The sequence below is a fragment of the Heterodontus francisci genome, chromosome 5 (assembly GCF_036365525.1).
Source record: "Heterodontus francisci isolate sHetFra1 chromosome 5, sHetFra1.hap1, whole genome shotgun sequence".
In the NCBI taxonomy this organism is placed as follows: domain Eukaryota; kingdom Metazoa; phylum Chordata; class Chondrichthyes; order Heterodontiformes; family Heterodontidae; genus Heterodontus; species Heterodontus francisci.
This window is the reverse complement of record NC_090375.1, coordinates 174262738-174286042: the sequence shown is the minus strand read 5'-3', so window position 1 is coordinate 174286042 and position 23305 is coordinate 174262738. Positions and strand designations below refer to the sequence as shown.

The window sequence follows — 23305 nt, the reverse complement described above, 5'->3', positions numbered from 1 at the left end:
GGATACGAAATTTGAATGCGGAGTGTGTTGTCAGTGGCGGTGAGGAAGAGGAGACTGCTTCCAGTCAGCTGGGTGGTAATGGGGGAAGGAGGAATAAATAAATAAACAAATTAGCTACCGTATGGACAGTCTGAGAATAATGTAGGGACGGTTTTTTTTTTATTTAGAGTGTAGGCGGGCATCTGTTGCACATTTCTCCTGTACGGGCTGCGTAAGTATCTGTTTAAGTATCATGGTTTAAATGGTAGTTAATCCGCTTCTTCTGTCAGCTGCGGGATCTATTGGGTTGTGCATTGCTGGCTCTCTTTAGCTACTACTTCGAGTACTTTTTGCTTTTCTACGTTTCTTTAAAAAAAATGTATTAATTTGAAGACTGAGTGGAAAGTGATTAATACCTCCCTCAGCCTACTGGGTGGTGAAAAAAGTTGGACTTGAGTAATTAGCGGGAAAGCGGAAACACCTTTTTCCCCCCCCCCCAAAAAATGAACTGCTTTTTCAGGACTGAGCTGTGCCTGTTTTATTGGTAAGTGGAAGAGAAGCCGTGTAGTGGTTTTTACTTCTGTGTGCGCACAACATGGTTGGTTGTAAAAAAAAAATTACTGTATGACCTTAGCGAAAACCCAACTGTCCTGTAGTTTGAGCATGTCTGGTCCTTTTGAAAAGGGAATAAAAACAAGTATTATTTCTAATAGACTGAAATAATACTTATGGATTATGTTACTTATCTTGACCCTGAATTGCCTCTTCTAATTCCATTTAAAACAAACCTATTATTTCTTTATTTTTTGAATATTGTAAGACGTAAGTGTTTGAGTATGATCGTGTGAAGTAACATAATTAAATGGATTTTCATTTACTAATTGAGCTTCTTTTGGAATTTTCTACTGAGTTGAGAGGCTGTGCAATTAACTTCCAGAGTTAGTGGTTGAGACAGAATTGTCAATGTTCAAGATTAGATTGGATAGGTGGATGAAGGCACATGGCAATAACAATTTGCAGTCATATAGTGCCTTTTTAATGTAGTAAAACATCCCAAGGTGCCTCACATGTTTATCAAACCAAACATGACTGCCACATAAATACCTATTGGTACAGATGAATAAAGCTTGATCAAAGAAGTAGGTTTTAAGGAACATCTTTTAAGAGGAGGAGGTTTAGGGCCTAGAAGGCTGACAGCATAGCTGCCAATGGTGGAATAATCTATAATGGGAGATGCACAACAGACCAGAATTGGAGGAGTGCAGAGATTCTTTGAGGGTTATTGAGCTCCCCAAGGTTAGAGATGGAGGGATATGAGAATTTTAACATTGACCCTCAGCTTAGTAATGCTTCAATGTAGGTTAGTGAACATGGGAGATGGGACTTGATGAGAGTTAAGATTTGGGAAACAGTGTTTTGGATGGCCTCAAGCTGAGAGAGTGTAGAATGTGGGAGACAGCCGGGAGAGTGTTGGAATAATCAAGTTTAGAGGTAATAAAGGCATGAATGAGCGTTTCAGCAGCAGATGAGCTGACATAGGGTGAGGTCAGGCAATGTTATGGAGGTGGAAATAGGTAGTCTTAGCGATAGCTTCCGCCCTCCTGTTTGTGCTCTTCTCTGGGTCAAATATGAGATTGGAAGCTCCTGTCAGGGTCAAATGTAACACCAAGGTTGTGAACAGACTAGCTTAATCTCAGACTGTTGCTTGGGCCGAGAATGGAGTCAGTAGCTAGGAAATGGAGTTTGGAAAAAGGACTGAACACTATGGCTTCACTCTTTCCAATATTTAATTGGAGGAAATTTCTGCTCATCTGGGATTTCTCTAATAAAGCCTAGAGGGGAGACATGTCACTAGGGGAATGTGATTTTTTTTTTTTTTTGTTTTCTTCCCCATTGCTACACATAACCCTGCAAGTCCCGTTTGCCAGGCTGATGGGTAGTATCAGGTGTACCCGAATATTCTACATGCACATCTAAATTTAGGATTGGCTGTCCAAACTTTTAAAAAAAAATGCAACCAAGTTTAATCCTAAGGATTGATTTAGATAGCAGAAGAGGAGGAAATGGCTTAAACCTTGGATCTGCTAACCTGCACCAAAGCTCTCTGGATTTGGTAAGTGAGGTGCATCCCTATTTGGGTGGGGAGACAGAAAGAAAAAGAGAGAGACTGTGCCATGTATCAGGTGAGCAAAACTTCTACATGTGTAGATTTCTTTGCCTCTTGATTTTTGTGGCACTTCGATATGATGATGGGATTTCTGCATTTGACCTGACCAGATTCAAAAGGAACTGCATATTGTTACGACCGAGGCGGGAGGAGTGCACTGTCTCTCTTCTAGTCTCTCTTTTCTCACAGGTCACAATGTATATTTTAAATTTTCCCACTTAGTAATCTAGGCAATCATATAACTATTTTTCCCAGAATAGAACACTAACCAGGTTTCTTTAATGAAAAACAAAATTATCAGTTTATTCTGGAACAAGTCTTAACTAGTAATGAAGTAAAGCATAAACACATTTAAAATATTAAAGTTTCCTTTTTACCTTGACTACTCACACATACATACACCAGTTAACTGGAAAAATAAAAGGGATTTTATTAAGAGCTCTGTTACAGACAAAAAGCACTTGGGCTGATTGCTCATTTTTTTTTTTTTGCAGAGAACAGTAGATGAAATATGTTCATAAACTGGCAGTGTCTATTGAGTTTACAGACAGGTCACTAGGATCTTTTAGAACAGTTCTTTCCAGGTGGGGTTGAGTTATTTTAGCTGGCTTTCTTCAAAGACAGGCGATGAGATGAATTGACACAGTGGACTTCAGGGTCTTTTCGAGATGCTTCTCTCCTTCCTTCACTACTTCAGGATAACTTTATCAGCCACTCACTCCAGAAGATAACACACAGACTCTACAACCAAAGGCATGAGTTTTCTGCCCTCTCAGGTGTGCTGCTGCTGCCAGGCTCGTCCAATCAAGGGATGCGACAGACTTCTCGACCCACATTTTTCCTTGTTACCAGGGTTTCTGTTTTTTTTAACTTAAGTCATATGACAACCAGTAAAAATGGTTGCCAAATTAGTTCGTTCTTCCTTTCAGGTGTCAAGGAACGCAAGCTCTAGCAGCTGATGGAATTAATGCCCCTCCAGATCCTCTGACCCCTTACCGTGTATTCACGCTTTCCTCTGACCTCCCCCGCAAAGCCCCTCCTTTCCCCCCCCGGACGCTGAATGTTCTGTACTCAGCAAAGGACTCCATCTTATCCCCTTGTGCCCCCACCTCAATGCATTTCGCACTCTGCATGGCGTTGAGCTCTTCTTCCGTTGCCTCTGCCTTCAGGCTCACTTCTTTGACCAGGAGTCCTTCCCCGATCAGCAGACCCATTCACCTGCCTCCAGCATCTCGCTCTACCTGGGCCCCTCTTACCCGCTCTAGATCTTTTCATTGAAAAGGGCGGCACAGTGGCGCAGTGGTTAGCACCGCAGCCTCACAGCTCCAGGGACCCGGGTTCGATTCCGGGTACTGCCTGTGTGGAGTTTGCAAGTTCTCCCTGTGTCTGCGTGGGTTTTCTCCGGGTGCTCCGGTTTCCTCCCACAAGCCAAAAGACTTGCAGGTTGATGGGTAATTTGGCCATTATAAATTGTCACTAGTATAGGTAGGTGGTAGGGAAATATAGGGACAGGTGGGGATGTTTGGTAGGAATATGGGATTAGTGTAGGATTGGTATAAATGGGTGGTTGATGTTCGGCACAGACTCAGTGGGCCGAAGGGCCTGTTTCAGTACTGTATCTCGAATCTTAAAAAAAAAAATCTAAAAATGTCAGCGAAACATTGGTCATCTCAATTTCTCTGCCCCCCCCCCCCCCCACTCACTCTAATCTGTCCCCCTCTGAACTGGCCGCGCTCCGTACTCTCGAGTCTAACCCTGACATTGTCATCAAACCTGCAGACAAGGGTGGTGCTGTTGTATGGCATACCGACCTCTACCTTGTAGAGGCTCAGTGCCAACTCAGACACTTCTTCCTACTTCCCCCTGGACCATGACCTCACCACCGACCATCAAGCAACTGTCCACAGGACTGTCACTGATCTCACCTCCTCTGGAGATTTTCCCTGTACAGCTTCCAACCTCATAGTCCCGCAACCCCGGACAGCTCGCTTCTACCTCCTTCCCAAAATCCACAAACAGGACTGTCCCGGCAGACCCATTGTTTCAGCCTGTTCCTGCCCCACTGAACTTATTTCTTCCTATCTTGACCCTATCTTTTCTCTGCTGGTCCAGTCTCTTCCCACCTACATCCGTGACTCTTCTGATGCCCTACGTCACTTTGACAATTTCCAGTTTCTTGGCCCCAACCGCTGCCTCTTCACTATGGACGTCCAATCTCTCTACACCTCCATCCCCCACCAGGATGGTTTGAGGGCTCTCCACTTCTTCCTTAAGCACAGGCCCAACCAGTCCCCATCCACTGCCACCCTCCTCCGCCTGACTGAACTTGTTCTCACGTTGAATGACTTCTTCAACTCCGCTCACTTCCTTCAAGTAAAAGGTGTTGCTGTGGGTACCCGCATGGGCCCTAGTTGTGCCTGTCTTTTTGTGGGATATGTCGAACGTTCCTTGCTCCAGTCCTACTCAGGCCCCCTCCCCCAACTCTTTTTTTTTTTTCTTTCCCCCCCCCCAGTACATTGATGACTGTATTGGTGCTGTTTCCTGTTCCCGCTCTGAACTGGAAAACTTTTATCAACTTTGCTTCTAATTTCCACCCTTCTCTCCTTTTTATATGGTCCATCTCCGATACCTTCCCTCCCCTCCTCTGGGGTTAGGCTGTCTACTAATATTCATTATAAGTCCACTGACTCCCACAGCTACCTTGGCTACACTTCTTCACACCTGCCTCCTGTAAGGACTCCATTCCATTCTCCCAGTTTCTCCGTCTCTGGCACATCTGCTCTGATGATGCTACCTTCCATGACAGTGCTTCTGATATGTCTTCCTTTTTCCTCAACCGAGGAATTCCCCCCAACTGTGGTTGACAGGGCCCTCAACTGTGTCTGGCCCATTTCCCGCACCTCTACCCTCACCCCTTCCCCTCCCTCCCAGAACTGCGACAGGGTTCCCCTTGTCCTCACTTTCCACCCCACCAGCCCCTCCATATCCAAAGGATCATCCTCCGCCATTTCCGCCACCTCTAGCATGATGCCACTACCAAAGGCATCTTCCACTCCCTTCCCCTGTCAGTGTTCTGAAGGGATCGTTCCCTCCACAACACCCTGATCCACTGCTCCATTACCCCCACCACCTCATTCCCTTCCCACGACACCTTCCCCTGCAATCGCAGGAAGTGTAACACCTGCCCATTTTGCAGACTGGGTGACCGCTTTGCGGAACACCTCCGCTCAGTCCGAAAGCATGACCCCGAGCTTCTGGTTGCTGGTCATTTCAACACACGCCCTGCTCTCCTGCTCCCATCTCTGTCCTGGTATTGCTGCAGTGTTCCAGCAAACATCAATGCAAGCTAGAGGAACTTACCGATTAGGCACACTACAGCCTGCTGGACTGAAAATTGAGTTCAATAATTTCAGAGCATGATGGGGCCCCCACATTTTACTTTTTTTTTTAGTTATTTTTTATTTTAGTTCAGTTTGTTTCTACTGTGCCTACCCACTTTTTTTTTATATGTTTGTGCTTGTGGCTGTTCAGTTTTCAGTCTCTTAACATCCTATCTGTACTAATGCTTTGTCTTTCAGCACACCATTAACATATTGTTTGCCTTTGCTCCATGACCTTCTGGTCAGTTATTCTCTCTGACCTTGTCCTATCAACACTTTCTCTTTTGTTATCTCTTGCCCCAACCCCCCGCTTTACTTGCTTAAAATCTTTTACATTTCTTATCTGCCAGTTCTGAAGAAGGGTCACTGACCTGAAACGTTAACTCTGCTTCTCTCTCCACAGATGCTGCCAGACCCGCTGAATATTTCCAGCGTTTCTTGTTTTTAGTTCTTCCAGTGCCCTCTTGAGAAAAAAAAAACTGGCCCAACATTTCGGTTTGATTATGAATTCTTCAAATATTTTGACAAAAAATCACTTCCATAACAATATGAATCCTGACCCAAGCACCACACTTACTTCTGACTGTGTAATTTTGTCAACTAATGACTTGTGGCTGTTTAACATTATCCATACCAAAATAAACTAGTTCAATTATAAAAAGCAGCCTGTAATAGTTTCTTAGCAGTATAATCGGATAACCATATTGTTATGACCGAGGTGGGAATAATGCACTGTCACTTCAGTCCCAATATTCCCCAGGTTGCAGCATATTTAAGTTTTTCCACCTACTGGAAATTAGTCAAATTAAACATTTTAGTAACACCTAGAATAAAACAGACCAAACCAGGTATCTTTAAACAACAACAAATTAACCATTTATTAATGAACTAAATCTTAAACACAAGATTAACTTGTCCGAAGACCTTACAACTTATTTATTCTAACTCCCCCATTCTCTGTCTCTCTCTTTCAAAACCTAACAGTTAACCGGTTTTAAAAAAGCTTAAAGAATAAATAAATAACTGGAGTTGTAAATCTGTGAGTTACGTGCTGGTGGATGAGATGTCCAGATTAGAACAATCGGATGCCACTCGAAGTCTCCACAGGAACTCGATGAACAGTCTTTACATGGGCATTCAAAGCACTTCGGCTACAGCAGGCGTCACATAGTTCTTTCAACACTAAGTATAACGATAGGTCTATATTTGGATTTTAAAATTGGTCTTTCAATTGAAACTTTACTGCGAATTCCAGAAAACACAATCAGTCGAGAGAGTCAATCCTGAAGTAAAGAAAAGGAATTTTGCTACCCTGCAGCAATACATATGTTCTCTTCAAAGGGTTTTTTCCCCTCTGGCAATTAACACAGCCTGTAGTTCGTTGTAGAATTTCTGCTGAGAGAAATAGACAGCTCCTTCCTCCAGTAAGCACACTTCGTTGGTATCCCAGTTTTAAACACTGTTAAAAGTTACAGTACGCCATATGGCCCCTCTCTCCTGCTATAGCCTAGGAAACAGGTGCAGCTGGCACGCTGTGCCTCTTCGTTTCTAAAGGCACATTATTTTCTTCAGAGAAGAAAAAAGGTTCCATGACTATATATATCCTATAACCAAATATGTTAGCAAGGTCCCTATTTTGAAATGTTTGGAAGATTCAGTTCCTTTGACTCTTTTTCAAGGTCTGTTTTAACATCAACATTTAGACTGCAGAGTGCTTGGCTTTACCTAGATCATACCACCAACATGTGAATATTTTTGCTTTTGTAATCTTTATTTGGACAATTTTCCAGAATTTCTCTATCTCCATTCCAAGCCTTGGATCTCAAAAGTAGAGTTCCTTTGCCTAATGTGTAATATATTCAGGCCGAATGATTGATTCTTGAGCTGGTATTCGGAGGTATCTTTTTGCATGATGCCCATGAAACCATCATGCCTTTGGATTATAAGTATGTATTGTATTCTTTCAGGAGAATACAAATGGCACTCAGATTCTGTGAAATCTGACTAGATGCTAATCAAGTCTGCAATTGGAAATGCTGAGTTACATGTTTCACTGGCAGTTGTTATGATCTTGTCCAGTGAGTTATTGTGCATGTGTATTTGGAAGGTGAGTGACATTGGAATATTTGTAGGGGTACCGGTGCCTGTAAACTGTACCCTAGCATGTCACTGCATTATAGAAAGAGTTAGGAGGAAAAAGAATTTTACCTTGCAAGTATAAAATCTCACTAGCTGATAACATTCCCTTGGAGCTCAGGACAACCTCGAGAATGTATTTTTTATTACGTCAATATTTTTGTCTTGAAGACCTTTTTAAGTAGGGTCTTGCTGTCTGCTGAACTGATCATGATGTCACCTTTATATGGAGCATCCTGAAGCAACTCCATTGTAGATGACAAAGATGTCTGCTCAAACCAGCCTGAGGCTTGCTCCAAAGATGCCATGGTACAGGCTGGGAATGCAAGCTCTGCAGCATGGATTTCTAGGGTTGGGTAGATTTACAATAGCTTTAACTCCTCTGAAGTCTTGTTCTACTGCAATGGAGCTTATCTGGGACGTGTGGGTATTTTCCCCACAACTTGTCATTGGAGCAGTACAGCATTGAGGGAGACACTATTACAAAATTTCCATGGTGGCAGTTTAAAAACTTCACTCTTAAAATCAGGAAATACATTGAACAAAAGGTGCTTCCTTTTTTAAAAAATTAGTCCTGGGTCTTGTGGGTTTTTAATGTTCATAAATGTGCACTTACATGGGACCCCAGTGATTTGCGAACTGTATGCTGATCATTTTTAAATTTAAATCTAGAAGTTTTATATCATAGAAAGAACAGTATTTTAAATAGAAATGTAGCCATGATTATACAAAGAGAATTTGCTCAGAAAAGGGAATTGAAGGGTAGCCATGATTTCCACCCACCCTTGCATAAAATTCTAAGAGCCCAGAATTTATTTTGGAATTGCCAAAGATTAGGGTATTGAAAGGTCTGTGGATTTTAAAATTGAAGCAGCAATGTAATTAGATTCGAAAGGATTTTGATCCTTTTAGGAAATTGGGTCAATAGATGGCAAATGCAGTTCAAATTGGTGTGGAGCCAGGGAACCAAACTAGGAAATGTTAAGTAGAACTGTGTAACATTGATAGGAAAGGAATTAAAGTTGCTATCTGTCGGCTGCATAAAAAATATATTCTGCTTCATTAACAGAAGGATAGACTATAAAGATGGCAGAAACCAATAGGTCGAAGTAAAAGTAAGTTTTTATTTTTAGATTGCAAAGATGTCATGAGAGGTGTTTCACATGAATCAATGTTGGTGTGCTACACTTTCTATGTGGGGACATTTCATTTTGGGACTAGGATTATGAAAGTCTGCAGGAAGACGTGGGTTGACAAATAGCTGGCAGATGCAGTTAGGTATGTGAGCTAATCCAAGAACAAAAGAAATGGGAGCAGGAATAGCCTGCTCTGCCATTAAATAAGATCACTGCTTTATTTCACCTGAACTCCACTTTCCTGACTCTTTTTTTTTAGTTTTTCCCCCATAATCCCTTGATTCTCAAGTCCAAAACGCTATTGATCTCAGCCTTGAATGTACTCAACGACTGAGCATTCACAGCCTGCTGGAGTAGAGAATTCAAAAACAAAGCAGCCTGCTTGATCGCCACCCCACCCACCACCTTTAACATTTACTCCCTCCATCACTGGTGCACATAGCAGCAGTGTGTACCATCTACAAAATGCACTGCAGCACCTTGCCAAGGCTCCTTCAACAACACCTTCCAAACCTGCAAACTCTACCACCTAGAAGGACAAGGGCAGCAGGCGCATGGAAACACCACTGTCTACATGTTCCCCCTCCAAGTCACTTACCATCCTGACTTGGAACTATATCACCATTCCCTCGCTGTTGCTGGGTCAAAAATCCTGGAACTCCCTCCAGCGCTGTTGGGCATATCTACACACATGAACTGCAGCTGTTCAAGAAGGTGGCTATCTACCACCTTCTCAAGGGCAATTGGGGATGGGCAATAAATGCTGACCTTGCCAATGAGTTTCACACCCAAGAATGATTTTAAAAACATTCACAAATCTGTGTAAAGAAATTTCTCCTTATCTCGGTCCTAAATTGTCGACCTCTTATCCTGAGACTATGCCCCCTCGTTTTCAACTCTCCAACCAGGGACAACGGCCTCTCCGCATTTGTCCTGCCAAACCCTCATGTTGGAACCAATGTGACTGCTTCCCCTATCCCACAGAATGTTCTGCACCTGTTCAGTGATCTCCTGAACTCTACCTTGGTACTAGAGAGGCAACACAATGTAGGGCTTGCAGCAGTTGCAGAAATGCTTGTTTATCCTGACTCTCTACTCCCTCTGACCACTATATTTTAACACTTTGCTGTGCACGCCACCCCACCCCACCCCATGCAGTCATTTGACCCATGGTGCCACGGACATATTGTAGACTGCATTGTCCTGTGGGAGGAACTTGCTTTTAGTACTCTGTTGCCACTAGTTCACATCACTCAAGAGGATTGTGGGAAGGTGGAAATAGAGCTCTGCGAAACCCTGATCCCTGTCGGCCCTTCTAGTTTTAGACACCTGTGCATTTTAATTTTGAGTTGGGAGCACCAAGCATTGCAGTAGTGCTGTAACCCCAGTGTTTTCAGGTGTGCTGACTACCACCATGAAACTGTTGGCTCCTGCAATCTTTACACCAGATTAATACCAAATGTGCAAAAAACAACACTCAGCCAGACCAAAACATGTACAACAACTTGACTTCTTGTTGACAACGTAATGCAGGAGAGCTTTCGTATCTGACCCCATTCATATAAGTAGTCTTCAAAAGTGCAATGGTGCACTGAATTCTTTGTAGTAAATGTATCTGATACATGTAGCACAGCAAAATTACATTGAGGATCCTATGTGATTTGCAAATTTTACAAATTTCTTATGAAATGTTGGCATCAATATTCCCAGGATGTCCTCTGAAGATTTAAAGAGACTTGGCTTTTTAAATGTAACAAAAACAGAAAATGCTTGAAATACTCAGCAGGTCTGGCAGCATCTATGGAGATGCTGTTTCAGATTGACCTTTCATGAGAACTGGCAAAGGTTAGAAATGTGATGGGTTCTAAGAAAGTGAAGAGTGGGTGGGCGTGGGGAGAAAAAACAAAAGGGAAGGTCTGTGATAGGATGGAGAGCAGGAGAGATTAAATGGCAAAAGGTTTAATGGTACAAAACAAGTAAAGAAACAAAAGATGTGCCTGGTGAGGTGCAGATGGCAGTATAGCTGCTGTCTGAATGCAAAGTAAAGGGATTAAGAAAAATAAGGTGGTAGGGGGCAGGGGGAAACAAATCAGCAAAGAAAAGGGGAAATAAAATGGGGGCAGAAGTTAAGATCTAAAATCATTGAACTTGATGTTGAGTCTGGAAGGCTGTAAATTGCCCAGTCAAAAGATGAGGTGCTGTTGCTCAAGCTTGCATTGACCTTCATTGGAACACTGCAGCAGGCCAAGGTCAGTGGGAGCAAGGTGCAAAATTGAAATGACCAGTGACAGGAAGCTCAGGGTTTTGCTTATGGACCGAATGGAGGTGTTCTGCATAATGGTCACCCTGTCTGCATTTCCTCTCTCCAATGTAGAGGAGACTACATTGTGAGCAGTGAATTCAGTATACTAAATAAAAGTACAAGTAAATTGCTGTTTCACTAGGAAGGACTGTTTAGGGCCCTGGGTGGTGGGAAGGGAGGGGGTAAAAGGGCAGGTGTTTCATCTGTGTTTGCATGGAAAGGTGCAGTAAGAGTGTGGTGATATAGGAGTGGACCAGGGTGTCGTGGAGGGAATGGTCCCTTTGGGATGTTGAAAGGGACTTGGAAAGATGTGTTTGGTCATTGTTTCATAGTGGAAATGGCAAAGGATGATCCATTGAATATTGAGACTAGTGGGGTGGAAGGTGAAGATAAGGGGAACCCTATCATTGTTCTGGGAGGGGAAGGGGTGAGAGCAAAAATGGTGATCAATGTCATCCTCAATCACTTTGTATGTAGCCTACTTGAAGATGGTTGCTCGGCTTTTTGTTTGAACGAGAGAATGCCATCAACCACAGTGAACGCTCGTAAGCAGCTGTGTAGTATGGAGACTAAGCTGCTAAGCGTGCAGAGTAGACCGCCACAACCAGTGCCTTTTTTATTCTAACTGGTTCTCAGCGCCCTGCTGACTAGTATCTGTCCCGGAAAAGGCAGGTTGTGTGTGTGTGTGCGCTCTTTTTTTTGGCGGTCATTTAAAGCTGGTTTAGCGGGCATCTGCAAACGGCCGGATTGGATCGCAGTGGCGCAAAATTCAAATCCAAACGAGGGAACCTGCAAAGAAAGCTTCGCGTGGAGGCAGCATCTGGTTCCCAAGACGATGAGGCAGGGATTGGAGGGCTGAGCGCGCTCTGGGCACGTTGCTATAGCAAATGCATCTCTTGCAGCAGCAGCTCTTCCTCACCCGGGAACCCCAGTGTAACCAATTTAATCCACAGCGTTCGTCATCGCCACATCGCCACATCGCCATCGTGTGTGTGTGGGTATACACACGGCGTTTGGTTTGTATGTCCACGGAAGGGAATACATGGAACGACTGTATAATTCTGAAAGGTGACCCTGTTTTAAATAGAATCAAAGTAGTTTCAAAATTCAATTTACATTTGAATCTTTGAATTTGTCATGGTATTTCATCTTTTTGCGCTTGTCTTTGTCGGAGATGGTTGGCTGCCGTCCTATGCTAAGTAAAGGGGGGGGGGGGGGGGGGTTGAACTCCAACGGGGAGAACGAACTGCTGTTGGTATGGGGGAGCGTTCTGTGCTTGCTACACTTTCACAAGAAATCTGTAAGGCACACTTAAACCTTTTTCAAGGAACGGTTTTTAAAAAAAAAACCATGTGTCTTTTGTTTTTCCTCTTCAGATGTTTTAGGGTATACAAAAACTCAACTACACACTGAACAATTTTGAGTGGGTTTGTTTAATAGTAGTGAGTAAATGCACTGCTGCCGACCCAGTGTCCTTGCAGACGAGGATAGTCTAAAGTTTCAATCCTATCTGTGCTGTTAACTGTCTATTACTATAGTATGTCTTCTTGCCCTGTGTGAGAATCCTTAATTGAATGTGGAACTGTTAATATCTCTATCTCTCTCTCTCTCTCTCCTTTTTTTTATTCTTTTCATGGGATATGAGTGTTTCTGGCAAAGCCAGCATTTGTTCCCTATTCCTAACTACCTTTTGAGAAGGTGGTGGTGAGCTGCACTCATCCAGGCAAGTGGAGAGTATTCCATCACACACAAGAAATGCTGGATTCACTCAGCAGGTCTGGCAGCATCTGTGGAAAGAGAAGCAGAGTTAACGTTTCGGGTCAGTGACCCTTCTTCGGAACTTAGGGTCACTGACCCGAAACGTTAACTCTGCTTCTCTTTCCACAGATGCTGCCAGACCTGCTGAGTGAATCCAGCATTTCTTGTTTTTGTTTCAGATTTCCAGCATCCGCAGTATTTTGCTTTTATTTTAGTATTCCATCACACTCCTGACTTGTGCCTTAGACTTTGGGGAGTCAACAGGAGAATTACTTGCAGCAGAATTCCCAGCCTCTGACCTGCTCTTGTAGCCACAGTATTTTTTATGGCTGGTCCTGTAAGTTTCTAATCCATGGTAACCCACCCACCCCCTCCCTCCCTCCCTCCTCGCAGGATGTTGATGGTGGGGGAATCAATAACAGTAATGCTGTTGAATGTCAAGGGCAGATGGTTAGATTCTCTTGTTGGAGGTGGTCATTTGTGTGGCATAAATATTATTTGCCACTTGTCAGCCCAAGCCTGGATGTTGCCCAGGTCTTGCTGTATGTGGATATGAAGTGCTTCAGTAGTTGAGGAATTGTGAATGCTACTGAACATTGTGCAATCAGGGAATATCTCCACTTCTTACTTTATAATGGAGGGAAGGTCATTGCAGCTGAAGATGGTTGGACTAGGACACTACCTGAGGAACTCCTGCTGAGATGTTTGGCCTCCAATAACTGCAACCATCTTCCTTTTGTGCTAAATCTGACTCCAACCAGTGAAGTTTTCCCCTCTGATTCCCATTGACTTAAATTTTGCTAGGGCTCCTTGATGCCACACACAGCCAAATCTGTCTTGATGTCAAGGGCAGTCACTGTCAGCTCACCTCTTCAATTCAGCTCTTTTGTCCACGTTTGAACCAAGGCTGTAATGAGGTTAGGAGCTGAATGGTCCTGGCAGAACCCAAACTGAGCATCAGTGAGCAGGTTATTGCTGAGTAAGTGCTGCTTGACAGCATGATCAAGATGGAGAGTAGGCTGATGGGGCAGTAACTGGCGGGATTGGATTTGTCCTACTTTTTGTGGACTGGACATACCTGGACAATTTTCCACATTGTCAGGTCGATGCCAGTTTTGTCACTGTGTACTGGAACAGCCTGGTTCTGGAGCAGAAGTCTTCAGTACTACTGCCAGGAAGTTGTCAGGACCCTTTAGTCTTTGCTGCATCCAGTGTCTTCAGTCGTTTCTTGATGTCGTCATGTGGAGTGAATCGAATTGGTGGAAGACTGGCATCTAGAATAGTGTGGACCTCGGAGGCTGAGATGGATCATCCACTTGGCATTTTTGACTGAACATGCTTGCAAATGCTTCAGCCTTGTATTTTGCACTGACATGCTGGGCTCATCCCATCATTTGAGGATAGGGATGTTTGTGGAGCCGCTTTCTCCAGTTTGATGTTTAATTGTCCACCACCGTTGTGGCAGGACTGCAGAGCTTTGATCTCATCCGTTGCTTGTGGGATCGCTTGGCTCTATCACATGCTGCTTCCACTTTTTAGCATGCATGTAGTTCTGTGTTGTAGCTTCACCAGGTTGGCACCTCATTTTTAGGTATGCTGTCCTGCACTCCTTTTATTGAACCAGGGTTGATCCCCTTGGCTTGCTTGGTAACGGTAGAGTAAGGAATGTGCCAAGCCATGAGGTTACAGATTGTGGTTGAATATAATTCTGCTGCTGTTGATGGCCCACAGCACCTCCGTGGATGTCCAGTTTTGAGCTGCTAGATCTGTTCTGAATCTATTCCATTTAACATGGTGGTAGTACCTCACAAGATGAACCGTATCCTCAGTGTGATGTCAGGACTTCGTCTCCTATATAAGGATTGTGCAGTCGTTGCTCCTACCAATGTTGTCATGGCTGTTGCTTGATTAGTTTGTGGGACAGCTCTCCCAATTTTGGCACAAGTTCCCAGAGGAATTTGCAGTGCCCATTGGGGAGGGCATGCCACTGTTTCTGGTGCCTCGGTCGATGCTGGGTGGTCCATCCGGTTTTAATCAACATTTCTGTCGTGGTTTGATAAAATTGAGTGGACAGTTAACAGTCAACCATGCTGCTGTGGGACAGGAGTCGCATGTGGACCAGATCGTTTAAGGACAGCAGACTTCCTTCCCTAAAGGATATTCGTGAACCAGAAGGGTTTTTACAACAATCCGATAGTTTGATGATCAGCATTATGATATTTAGCTTTTTAATTCCTGATTTTTTTTTTTTTAGCCCACTGTAAGTAACCTATTTGGGAGGATGGATGTGCATAGTGTACAATAGTAAGCAAATGTTCAGAGGGCAGTGAGGAGGGGAAAATTTATTACAGTATTTATGAAAACTTGTGCAAATAGTTTCATACAAAAATAAAGTTTATCAAATTTGGAAAATCCATGTTGACCTGATTTGATTAAAATATTTACTTGGTTAGTTTTTAATCACATTTGTATCACTTTTATGCTATTGAGCATACAGTTTGCATGACATTTCTGGCTTTAAAAAAAAACACAATTGCTACATGGGCACAATCTTCAATGAAAGATGGCATATATTCTGATTTTTTTTTTTCCCAACAACTTGTATAGTGCCTTTGAACATAAAACATCCCATGGTGCTTCACGAGCATTTCTAAAATAAAGTATGACATTGAACCACAAAAGGAGATATTGGATCAGATGACCAAATGCTTGATCAAAGAGGTAAATTTTAAGGAGTGTCTTAAAGGAGGAAAGTAAGGTGGAGAGGTGTGGGGAGGGTATTCCAGAGCTTGGATCTTGGGCAACTGAAGAGGCAGCAACCAATGGTGGAGTGATTTTAAAATCGGGGATGCTCATGAGGCCAGAATTGGAAAGTGCAAATGTTTTGGAGGGTTGTGGGGCTGGAGGAGGTTAGAGATAGGGATTTGAAAACCAGTATCAGATTTTTCTTTCACCTTTTTTACATCAGTGAAAGTTTGTTAATTTTAGGTGCTTTACTCTGAGTAATAGATTTTCTAAAATGGTGCTAAGTTTCTGGTGGAGGTAAAGGGGAGGTGTGTGTGTTCTTAAGTCACCTGCAATTAACTCAAGTATCCTTATAGATAGTTAAAGTATTCTTACCTTGACAGTTTAGAGCGTTTGAACATGATTATACTCCAAGATGTCCTGAAAATGTAGGTCTTTGGCCTTGCTCTCAATTTTATCTACATGCACATCTGCATCTGGTGTTTTCCAATTGAACAAACAAGGAAAAATTTAAGTCCAGCAAGATATTCTCCTATAGAAAGAAGCATCTGAGCTCACTGCCTCTAGTAATTGAGTAGCTTGACTGATACTCTTGAAGTGTAGAAAGTTCCATTCCAGACTGATAAAAGATGCAAATTACTGATCAAAAATATAATGCAATTTAAATGAGTAACTCCAAGCCATGTGGTCAGATATGAGGGAAAGGCCAAGATCAAACTTTTAGAAAAATGCAATCGCCAAGCACAACGAATAGGATAACCATAATAAAAGCAAAATACTGCGGATGCTGGAAATCTGAAATAAAAACAAGAAATGCTGGAACCACTCAGCAGGTCTGGCAGCATCTCTGGAAAGAGAAGCAGAGTTAACGTTTCGGGTCAGTGACCCTTCTTCGGAACTGACAAATAATAGAAAAGTCACAGGTTATAAGCAAGTGAGGTGGGGGTGGGGCAAGAGATAACAAAGGAGAAGGTGTAGATTGGACAAGGCCACATAGCTGACCAAAAGGTCATGGAGCAAAGGCAAACAATATGTTAATTGTGTGTTGAAAGACAAAGCATTAGTACAGATTAGGTGTTAACGGACTGAATATTGAACAGCAGCAAGTGTAAACCTGAAAAAAAAACAGTGGGTAAGCAAACTGACCAAACTAAGATGAAATGAAATAAATGCAAAAAAAAAATTGTAAAGAATCCTTTTTTTTAAAAAAAAAAGGAAGAAAAAATAACTAAAAATGAAAGTAAAATGGGGGGCTGTCATGCTCTGAAATTATTGAACTCAATGTTCAGTCCGGCAGGCTATAGTGTGCCTAATCAGTAGATGAGATGCTGTTCCTCGAGCTTGTGTTGATGTTCACTGGAACACTGCAGCAATCCCAGGACAGAGATGTGAGCATGAGAGCAGGGGGGAGTGTTGAAATGGCAAGCAACCGGAAGCTCAGGGTCCTGCTTGCGGACTGAGCAGAGATGTTCCGCAAAGCGGAATAGGATAACCATATTTCTGACCATCTGAATTTCTACACTTACTATAGATCAATGCTGTTCTAAAACTTGGGGGGAAATTGAAGAATTATAATTGAATTTTTGGCTTGATCAAGAAATTCAAATGATTTTTGTTTTTTTAAAAATATAACAGCCATTTGTGTTTCTGCTTTTAGGACTGGAAGACATAATTGTGTTGTCTTTTGTGCCAAGATGTTGAATTTACTGAGGCGTTCTTGTGATCTGACAACTGGCTTTGAGCAACAAGTGGCTGATCCTGAAGCAAGTTTTAAATCCTTTGGCTGTAGATCATTGGGACAGGACAGTGGATATGATGAAGCAGAAAGCATAACTCCCTCAGCTAATTATTCCAGTGGAACTGTAGGGGAGTTTGAATCAATTACGGCCGATATGTCTCCCGTAGTGTGCAAAGAAAGACAACTGTATACTAGTAGGCCATCATCCTGTTCAGTTGAAAGAAAAAGGCTTGATGGGAAAAGGGTGAACTCCACTTCATCAATGCTGTTTGAAACACCAAGGATAACTGGCAAGACAATTGCATTACGGCGGCGACTTCTTGAGTCCCGCCTAGCCTCGAGTGGAAGTGTGGAATTATGCAAAACTCTTAGCCAATCTAATGAAGCTGATGTGGTAGAATGGTCCTGTACCAGAATAGTTTATAAAGACTCTTTCTGTTCAGACAGTTCGCTGGACTCTCCTGAGGACTTGAACTCTGCAGCTTTGGTCACCAGTAATTTAAACCGTGAGGAAGGTGGCACTTCATGTAGAACTAAAAGGTATTTGTTTGCACAGCAGCGGACTTCCACAATAGATGACTTAAAGGGTAAAAATCAGCTAATACCTGCTGAATGTGTAACCCTTGATCAATCCACTATATACAGTACGCTTGACTTGAGCAGTTTATCTTTCTCTGAAGACTATGATGATTACACTTCAGCTGAGCTCTTTGAAACACCGTCTAACCAGGGAAAATCTGAAATGTGCGGAGGTGACCAGTTTTTTACTCCAGTGAGCAACTTTGTAGTGAACTTCAGTGTAAACCTATCTAAAAGGACATTATCCAGGACCCCTCCACATGGAAGATTAGATGCTTCAACAATTGAAGATAGTGGCTATAATTCAGTTGGTTTGGAAAAATCTGATTCCTTTACAAACTATGAATGTTCCTTCCAGGAGTTGGTGCAAAACCAAAAGAGAACTCCCAAGATTATAGATTGTAAAAAGTCTCGAAGTTTGGAAAGAACCAAGCGGTTGTCCACTCTCAGTGAGCGAGGTTCCCAATCTGAGGCAGAAGATGAAAACCGAGGAGTTCTTCTACTGAAATCTGATTACAATCTGGAATCTCCCACTAAAAGGAATGAGTTGGTGTTTGAAGAAGAAACCTATGAGAAATCTCTCCTAAAGTTTAAGGATTTATCTCGCACCCCTGCTTTACAGTTAGTGCAGGAAATGTGCATGAGAAAAAGAAAAAGGACAGGGGATACCACTGTGCAAGATCCCAGTCAGGCAGAGGAAAAGACATTGGGTGAATCTACGCCATCACTATCTAGACTCATTGGCAGAAAAATGGGTTTAGAAAAAGTGGATATTCTAAAAGAACTTTTAAACAGGAATCTAAAGCACATTCTCACTATAATTTTGTGCCACTTAACTGTAGAAGACCTCTGCAGGTAAGATTGGTAATCTGTGTTCTATTCCAGAAAGCTGGTTGGTGAAGAATAGAACTGGAGCCACTCTTTTTACACACTTCTATATTTATTTAGAGTTATGCATAACCAGTATACACCTCCTTGTCGGTCTCGAAAGGAGGCTCCAATCAAGGCCCACCACCTGCATATAATTAAACATAATTAACTATGTAAATAAAGGCTTTTCCAAAAGATGTGATGCTTGATGAGTGAAGAAGTTGTAAAAGTACAATAATCGAATAAACCTCTTTTACAATACTTAAAAGCAAATAGATGTGTGTGGTTCTTGCATACATAAGCACCAGACGGTCTATATTGCATCCAGACAGATATAATTTGTATGGAAAAGTATTACTGCTATCTTGACTCCCTCTCCCTCTCTTTCTCTCGTCTGTAAGTACTGAACATTAGCTCCTGGCTTTAAATGTGATGTGCAGTGTAACTTAAACCTGATGTGAATTTAGCTTCTTGTATTTTTGCCAGAATAAGGAAGGTGAGCAAAGCCTGGAAGAAAATTGTCAAGCAAGATCAGGCAACATATCTCCGGAGAAAGCAGTACCTGGATGAAATTCGAATCCGCAGAATGGTATGTGTTTTTTGGCCCTTTATTTTTCCAGCAAGCTACCTTTTGTAATCTATTTGGCCTTCAGTTTTAATAGCAGACTAGCTACATGCTGCAAATGTGGCTTTTTTTTTTTTGGAAACCTTGGTAATTTTTATTGAGGGTCCAGTAAATCTAAGAAAGGAGCCGGAGGACAAGGGTACTTGCATATATCAATTCACTGAAAGCAGCCTGCCCTCAGTAAAAGAGGCAGTAGCCCTATCGGATAGGATTCAGAATAGAGGAGGCACTTAAGGTTGACTGTGTGTGTATTATCTTCCAATTCCCCTTTTTAGATATGGGGTGGTGCCAGAAGACTGGAGGATTGCAAATGTTGCACCTCAATTTTTTTTTTTTGCAAAAAAAAAAATTGGCCTTGTCTCTTTTTTTTTCAACATTGGGGAAGCTGACAGTAAATCTGACTCCAAAAGATGTTTGACAAAGTACCATGTAATTGGCTTGTTAGCAAAATTAAAGACCATGCAATTAAAGGGACAGTGGCAGTATGGATATAAAATTGGTTACGGGAGAGAAAGCAGAGAGTAGTGATGAATAGTTGTTTACAGACTGGAGGGAAGTATACCTTGATGCTTTCATAGAGGTCGGTATTAGAACCACTGCTCTTATAAATAAATAGATACAGGATATGGTTTCAAAGTCTGCAGATGATGGGAAACTTGAAAATAGTATCAACAAGGAGGACAGTATCAGACTTCAGGAGGATAGATACTGGTGAAATGGGCAGACATGGCGGATGGAATTTAATGCAGAGACGTGTGAAGTGATGCAGTAAAAACAGTGTGCTAGAAATACTTGAGTCAGGCAGCATCTGTGGAGGGCGAAGCAGAGTTAATGTTTCAGGTCTGACCTTTCATCGGAACTGGCAAAGGTTAGAAAAGAATGGGGTTTAAGCAAGTGAAGTGGGGGGGTGGATTTGGTGGGTAAAATAACAAAAGGGAAGGTGTATGATAGGGCAGAGGGATGCACTTTGGTAGGAAGAATAGAGGCAATATAAACTAAATGGTAAAATTTTAATGGGAGAAGCAGAGACTTTGGGTGTCCATGCACGAATCTTTGAAGGTGGCAGGAAAGTTGAGAAGGCTGCTTAAAAGTGCATATGGGACCCTTGGCTCTTTTAATAGAGGCATAAAGTACAAAAGCAAAGGAATTTGCTAAACCTTTATTTAAAATACTGGTTTAAATCTCAGCTGGCGTATTCAATTCTGGGCACCATACTGCATGAAGGATGTAGAAACCTTTGGAGAGAGTGCAGAAGAGATTTACTAGAATGGTTTCAGGGATGAGGGACTTTAGTTATTTGGAGAAGGGGTTGTTCTCCTTGGAGCACAGAAGAATAAGAGGAGATTTGGTAAGTATTCAAAATTATGAAGGGTTTTTATAGTTTTTGCTTACTTACTCTCTTTACAATGATGAGTCTGTAACCAGAGGACAGATTTAAGGTGACTGGCAAAAGAAGCAAAGACAACACAAGCAAACTTTTTTTTTTTAATACCAGTGAATTGTGATCTAGAATGGAGTTTCAATAGAAACATTCAAAGAATTGAATAAATACAAGGTGGGGGAATTTACAAGGATCAAGAGGAAGAGTCATGGAGTGGGAGTAATTGGATAGCTGTACCAAAGAGCCGGCACCGACACGATGGGCAAAATGGCCACCTCCTGTGCTGCATCTTTCTAATGGGGGAGGCAGTGGTGTTGTGGTAATGTCACTACTAGTAATCCAGAGCCCATGCTAATGCTCTGGGGACATGGGTTTAAATCCCACTACAGCCAATGGTGAAATTTTGAGTTCAATTAACAAATCTGGAATGAAAAAGTTAGTCTAACTTTTTTTTTTACTGCAGATGACGCAAAAATTGGCCGTGTAGTTGATAGTGAAAAGGATATCTGTAGACTCCAGAATAATATCAATGGTTTGGTGGAGTGGGTGGAAAAGTGGCAAATGGAATTCAATCTGGAGAAGTGAAGTCATGCATTTGGGGAGGGCAAACAAAGCAAGGGAATACACATACGGGAGGATATTGAGGGGTAGAAGAAGTGAGACACCTTGTAGTGCATGTCCACAGGTACCTGAAGGTGGTAGGACAGGTAGATGGAGTGGTAAAGAAGGCATATGGAATGCTTTCCTTTATTGGCCGAAATATAGCATACAAAAGCAGGGATGTAATGCTGGAACTGTATAAAATGCTGGTTAGGCCACAGCTGGAGTATTGCATACAGTTTTGGTCACCAAATTACAGGAAGGACATAATTGCTCTGGAGAGAGTACAGAGGAGACTTACAAGAATGTTACCACGGCTTGAAGGTTGCAGCTATGATAGACTGGATCGCTAGGGTTGCTTTCTTTAGAATAAAGGAGGCTGAGGGGTGACTTAAATTGAGGTGTACAAAATTGAGGGGCCTAGATAGACAGGAAGGACCTGCTTCCCCTAGCGGAGAGGTCAATTACCAGGGGGCATAGATTTAAGGTGATTGGTAGAAGGATTAGAGGGGACGTGAAGAAAAACTTTTTCACCTAGAGGATGTTGGTTTTCTGGAATTCACTGCTGCCACCACCGATCTGGGCAGAAACCATCAATTCATTTAAAGGTACCTGGACATGCACCTGAAGTGCTGTAACCTGCCAGGCCAGATGTTGGAAGATGGGATTAGATTGGGCGTTTAGCTTTTTTTTTCAGCCGGCCCAGACACGATCGGCTGAATAGCCTCTTTCTGTGCCGTAACTTTTCTATGGTTCTATGATGTTTGTACCCTCTCAACTGAGCTTTTGATCCTTTTCTGAAGACTTGGTCTGTCCTAGTGCATAAAATACACTGTATAATTTATTAGAACTTGTTAGAAATTGGATTCTTTGTTTTAGCATTCCCCTACCTATCCCTAGTTATTATTTGTATTGGTGACTTTTATTGATATATGCAGGCCGATTTTATTATAAAATGTAACATGCTTTCGCTCGCTTCTCCTCATCCTGTTACTGGGTGCAAAATTTTTCTTTGTCTGAAAGGACAGGTATTTGACAAGTTCCTGAGTTGAATAGTAGAAATTTTTTGAGGCTTCTGTGTTAAAGTTGAAACACTTGGTGTCTCCTTGGCATCACTCCAGATGACCTAGTTGGGATCAGAGATTTGATGTGCAAGAAGTTGTGGCTTGACATTTCCCCACTCTTGCAACACCAGCTGTCAAATTTAGCTGTCTATCCCCTGTGAAGTTTCTATATTGAAATAAAAATATCACATTTATAAATGTCCTGAAGTGTTTCTCTTAACTAATAGAAAACCTGCATGTTTCAAAATTGACATTTTTATCACCATTGACCTGGGATGCAAAACTGAATTTTTGTTCGACAGCATAGCCTTCCTTGGGCCGCAGGTGCTGAAACCAGTCGTTCTGCTTTGAAGTCTGTTCAGGCACAAGCAAGAGTTGCGTTCACCCCCACTCTATCCTCTATGCGAGAAGTCCCCCTTGGTGGATGCAGCAATGTTTCTCGGTCAACTAGTAAACGAGAAGAGTTTTTAAAGGTAATTTGGAGGAAATCTCTTGGGAGCATTCTGTAAATTGTCAATTTGTAGACCACACTAGAAAGTCAATTGCCAAGCAAGTAGAACTGTAATATGTGTTTCAGTTTACACTTGGAATACTGTCAGACTCACTAACAGCATTGGTAGAGCAGCTGCTTTGGAGCACCTGTAATGTCAGGAGCCAATAGTTTGTTGAAAACAAACTCGAGTGCCAATTGTTGTATAGCTGGTAATGTAAGCAGTTTATTTCTTGTAAACCACTAATCTCTGTAATCCTGGTTAGATATATAATGTAGTGCAATTCTTCAAATACAGAAAGGAGGTTTTTAGGATTAATTCCTAGTATTTGGCATTTATTTGTATTTGTAGTTG

General features: G+C 42.2%; 1 protein-coding gene and 1 long non-coding RNA gene across 9 annotated transcripts in view; one reads left to right on the top strand and one right to left on the bottom strand.

Moving 5' to 3' along the window:
* Positions 1–51: 51 nt before the first annotated feature.
* Positions 52–23305, top strand: part of LOC137370141 (F-box only protein 43-like) — a 25277-nt gene continuing 2023 nt past the window's right edge. For 3 of the 8 annotated variants that reach the window (XM_068032357.1, XM_068032356.1, XM_068032351.1), the window contains exons 1-4: positions 12122–12168; positions 17261–18775; positions 19277–19379; positions 22763–22933. In XM_068032357.1, coding sequence (XP_067888458.1) covers positions 12143–12168; positions 17261–18775; positions 19277–19379; positions 22763–22933 — 1815 coding nt within the window. In that variant the 5' untranslated portion in view covers positions 12122–12142. Of the gene's footprint in view, positions 212–12027; positions 12169–15465; positions 15580–17260; positions 18776–19276; positions 19380–22762; positions 22934–23305 lie in introns of those variants that run through there. The other 5 variants (XM_068032352.1, XM_068032353.1, XM_068032354.1 and 2 more) reach the window with 5 other exon arrangements.
* LOC137370142 (uncharacterized) overlaps positions 20229–23305 on the bottom strand; it is a 26995-nt gene continuing 23918 nt past the window's right edge. Inside the window, exon 3 of the long non-coding RNA XR_010975091.1 lies at positions 20229–22907. This is a non-coding gene — a long non-coding RNA (uncharacterized lncRNA). The remainder of the gene's footprint in view (positions 22908–23305) is intronic.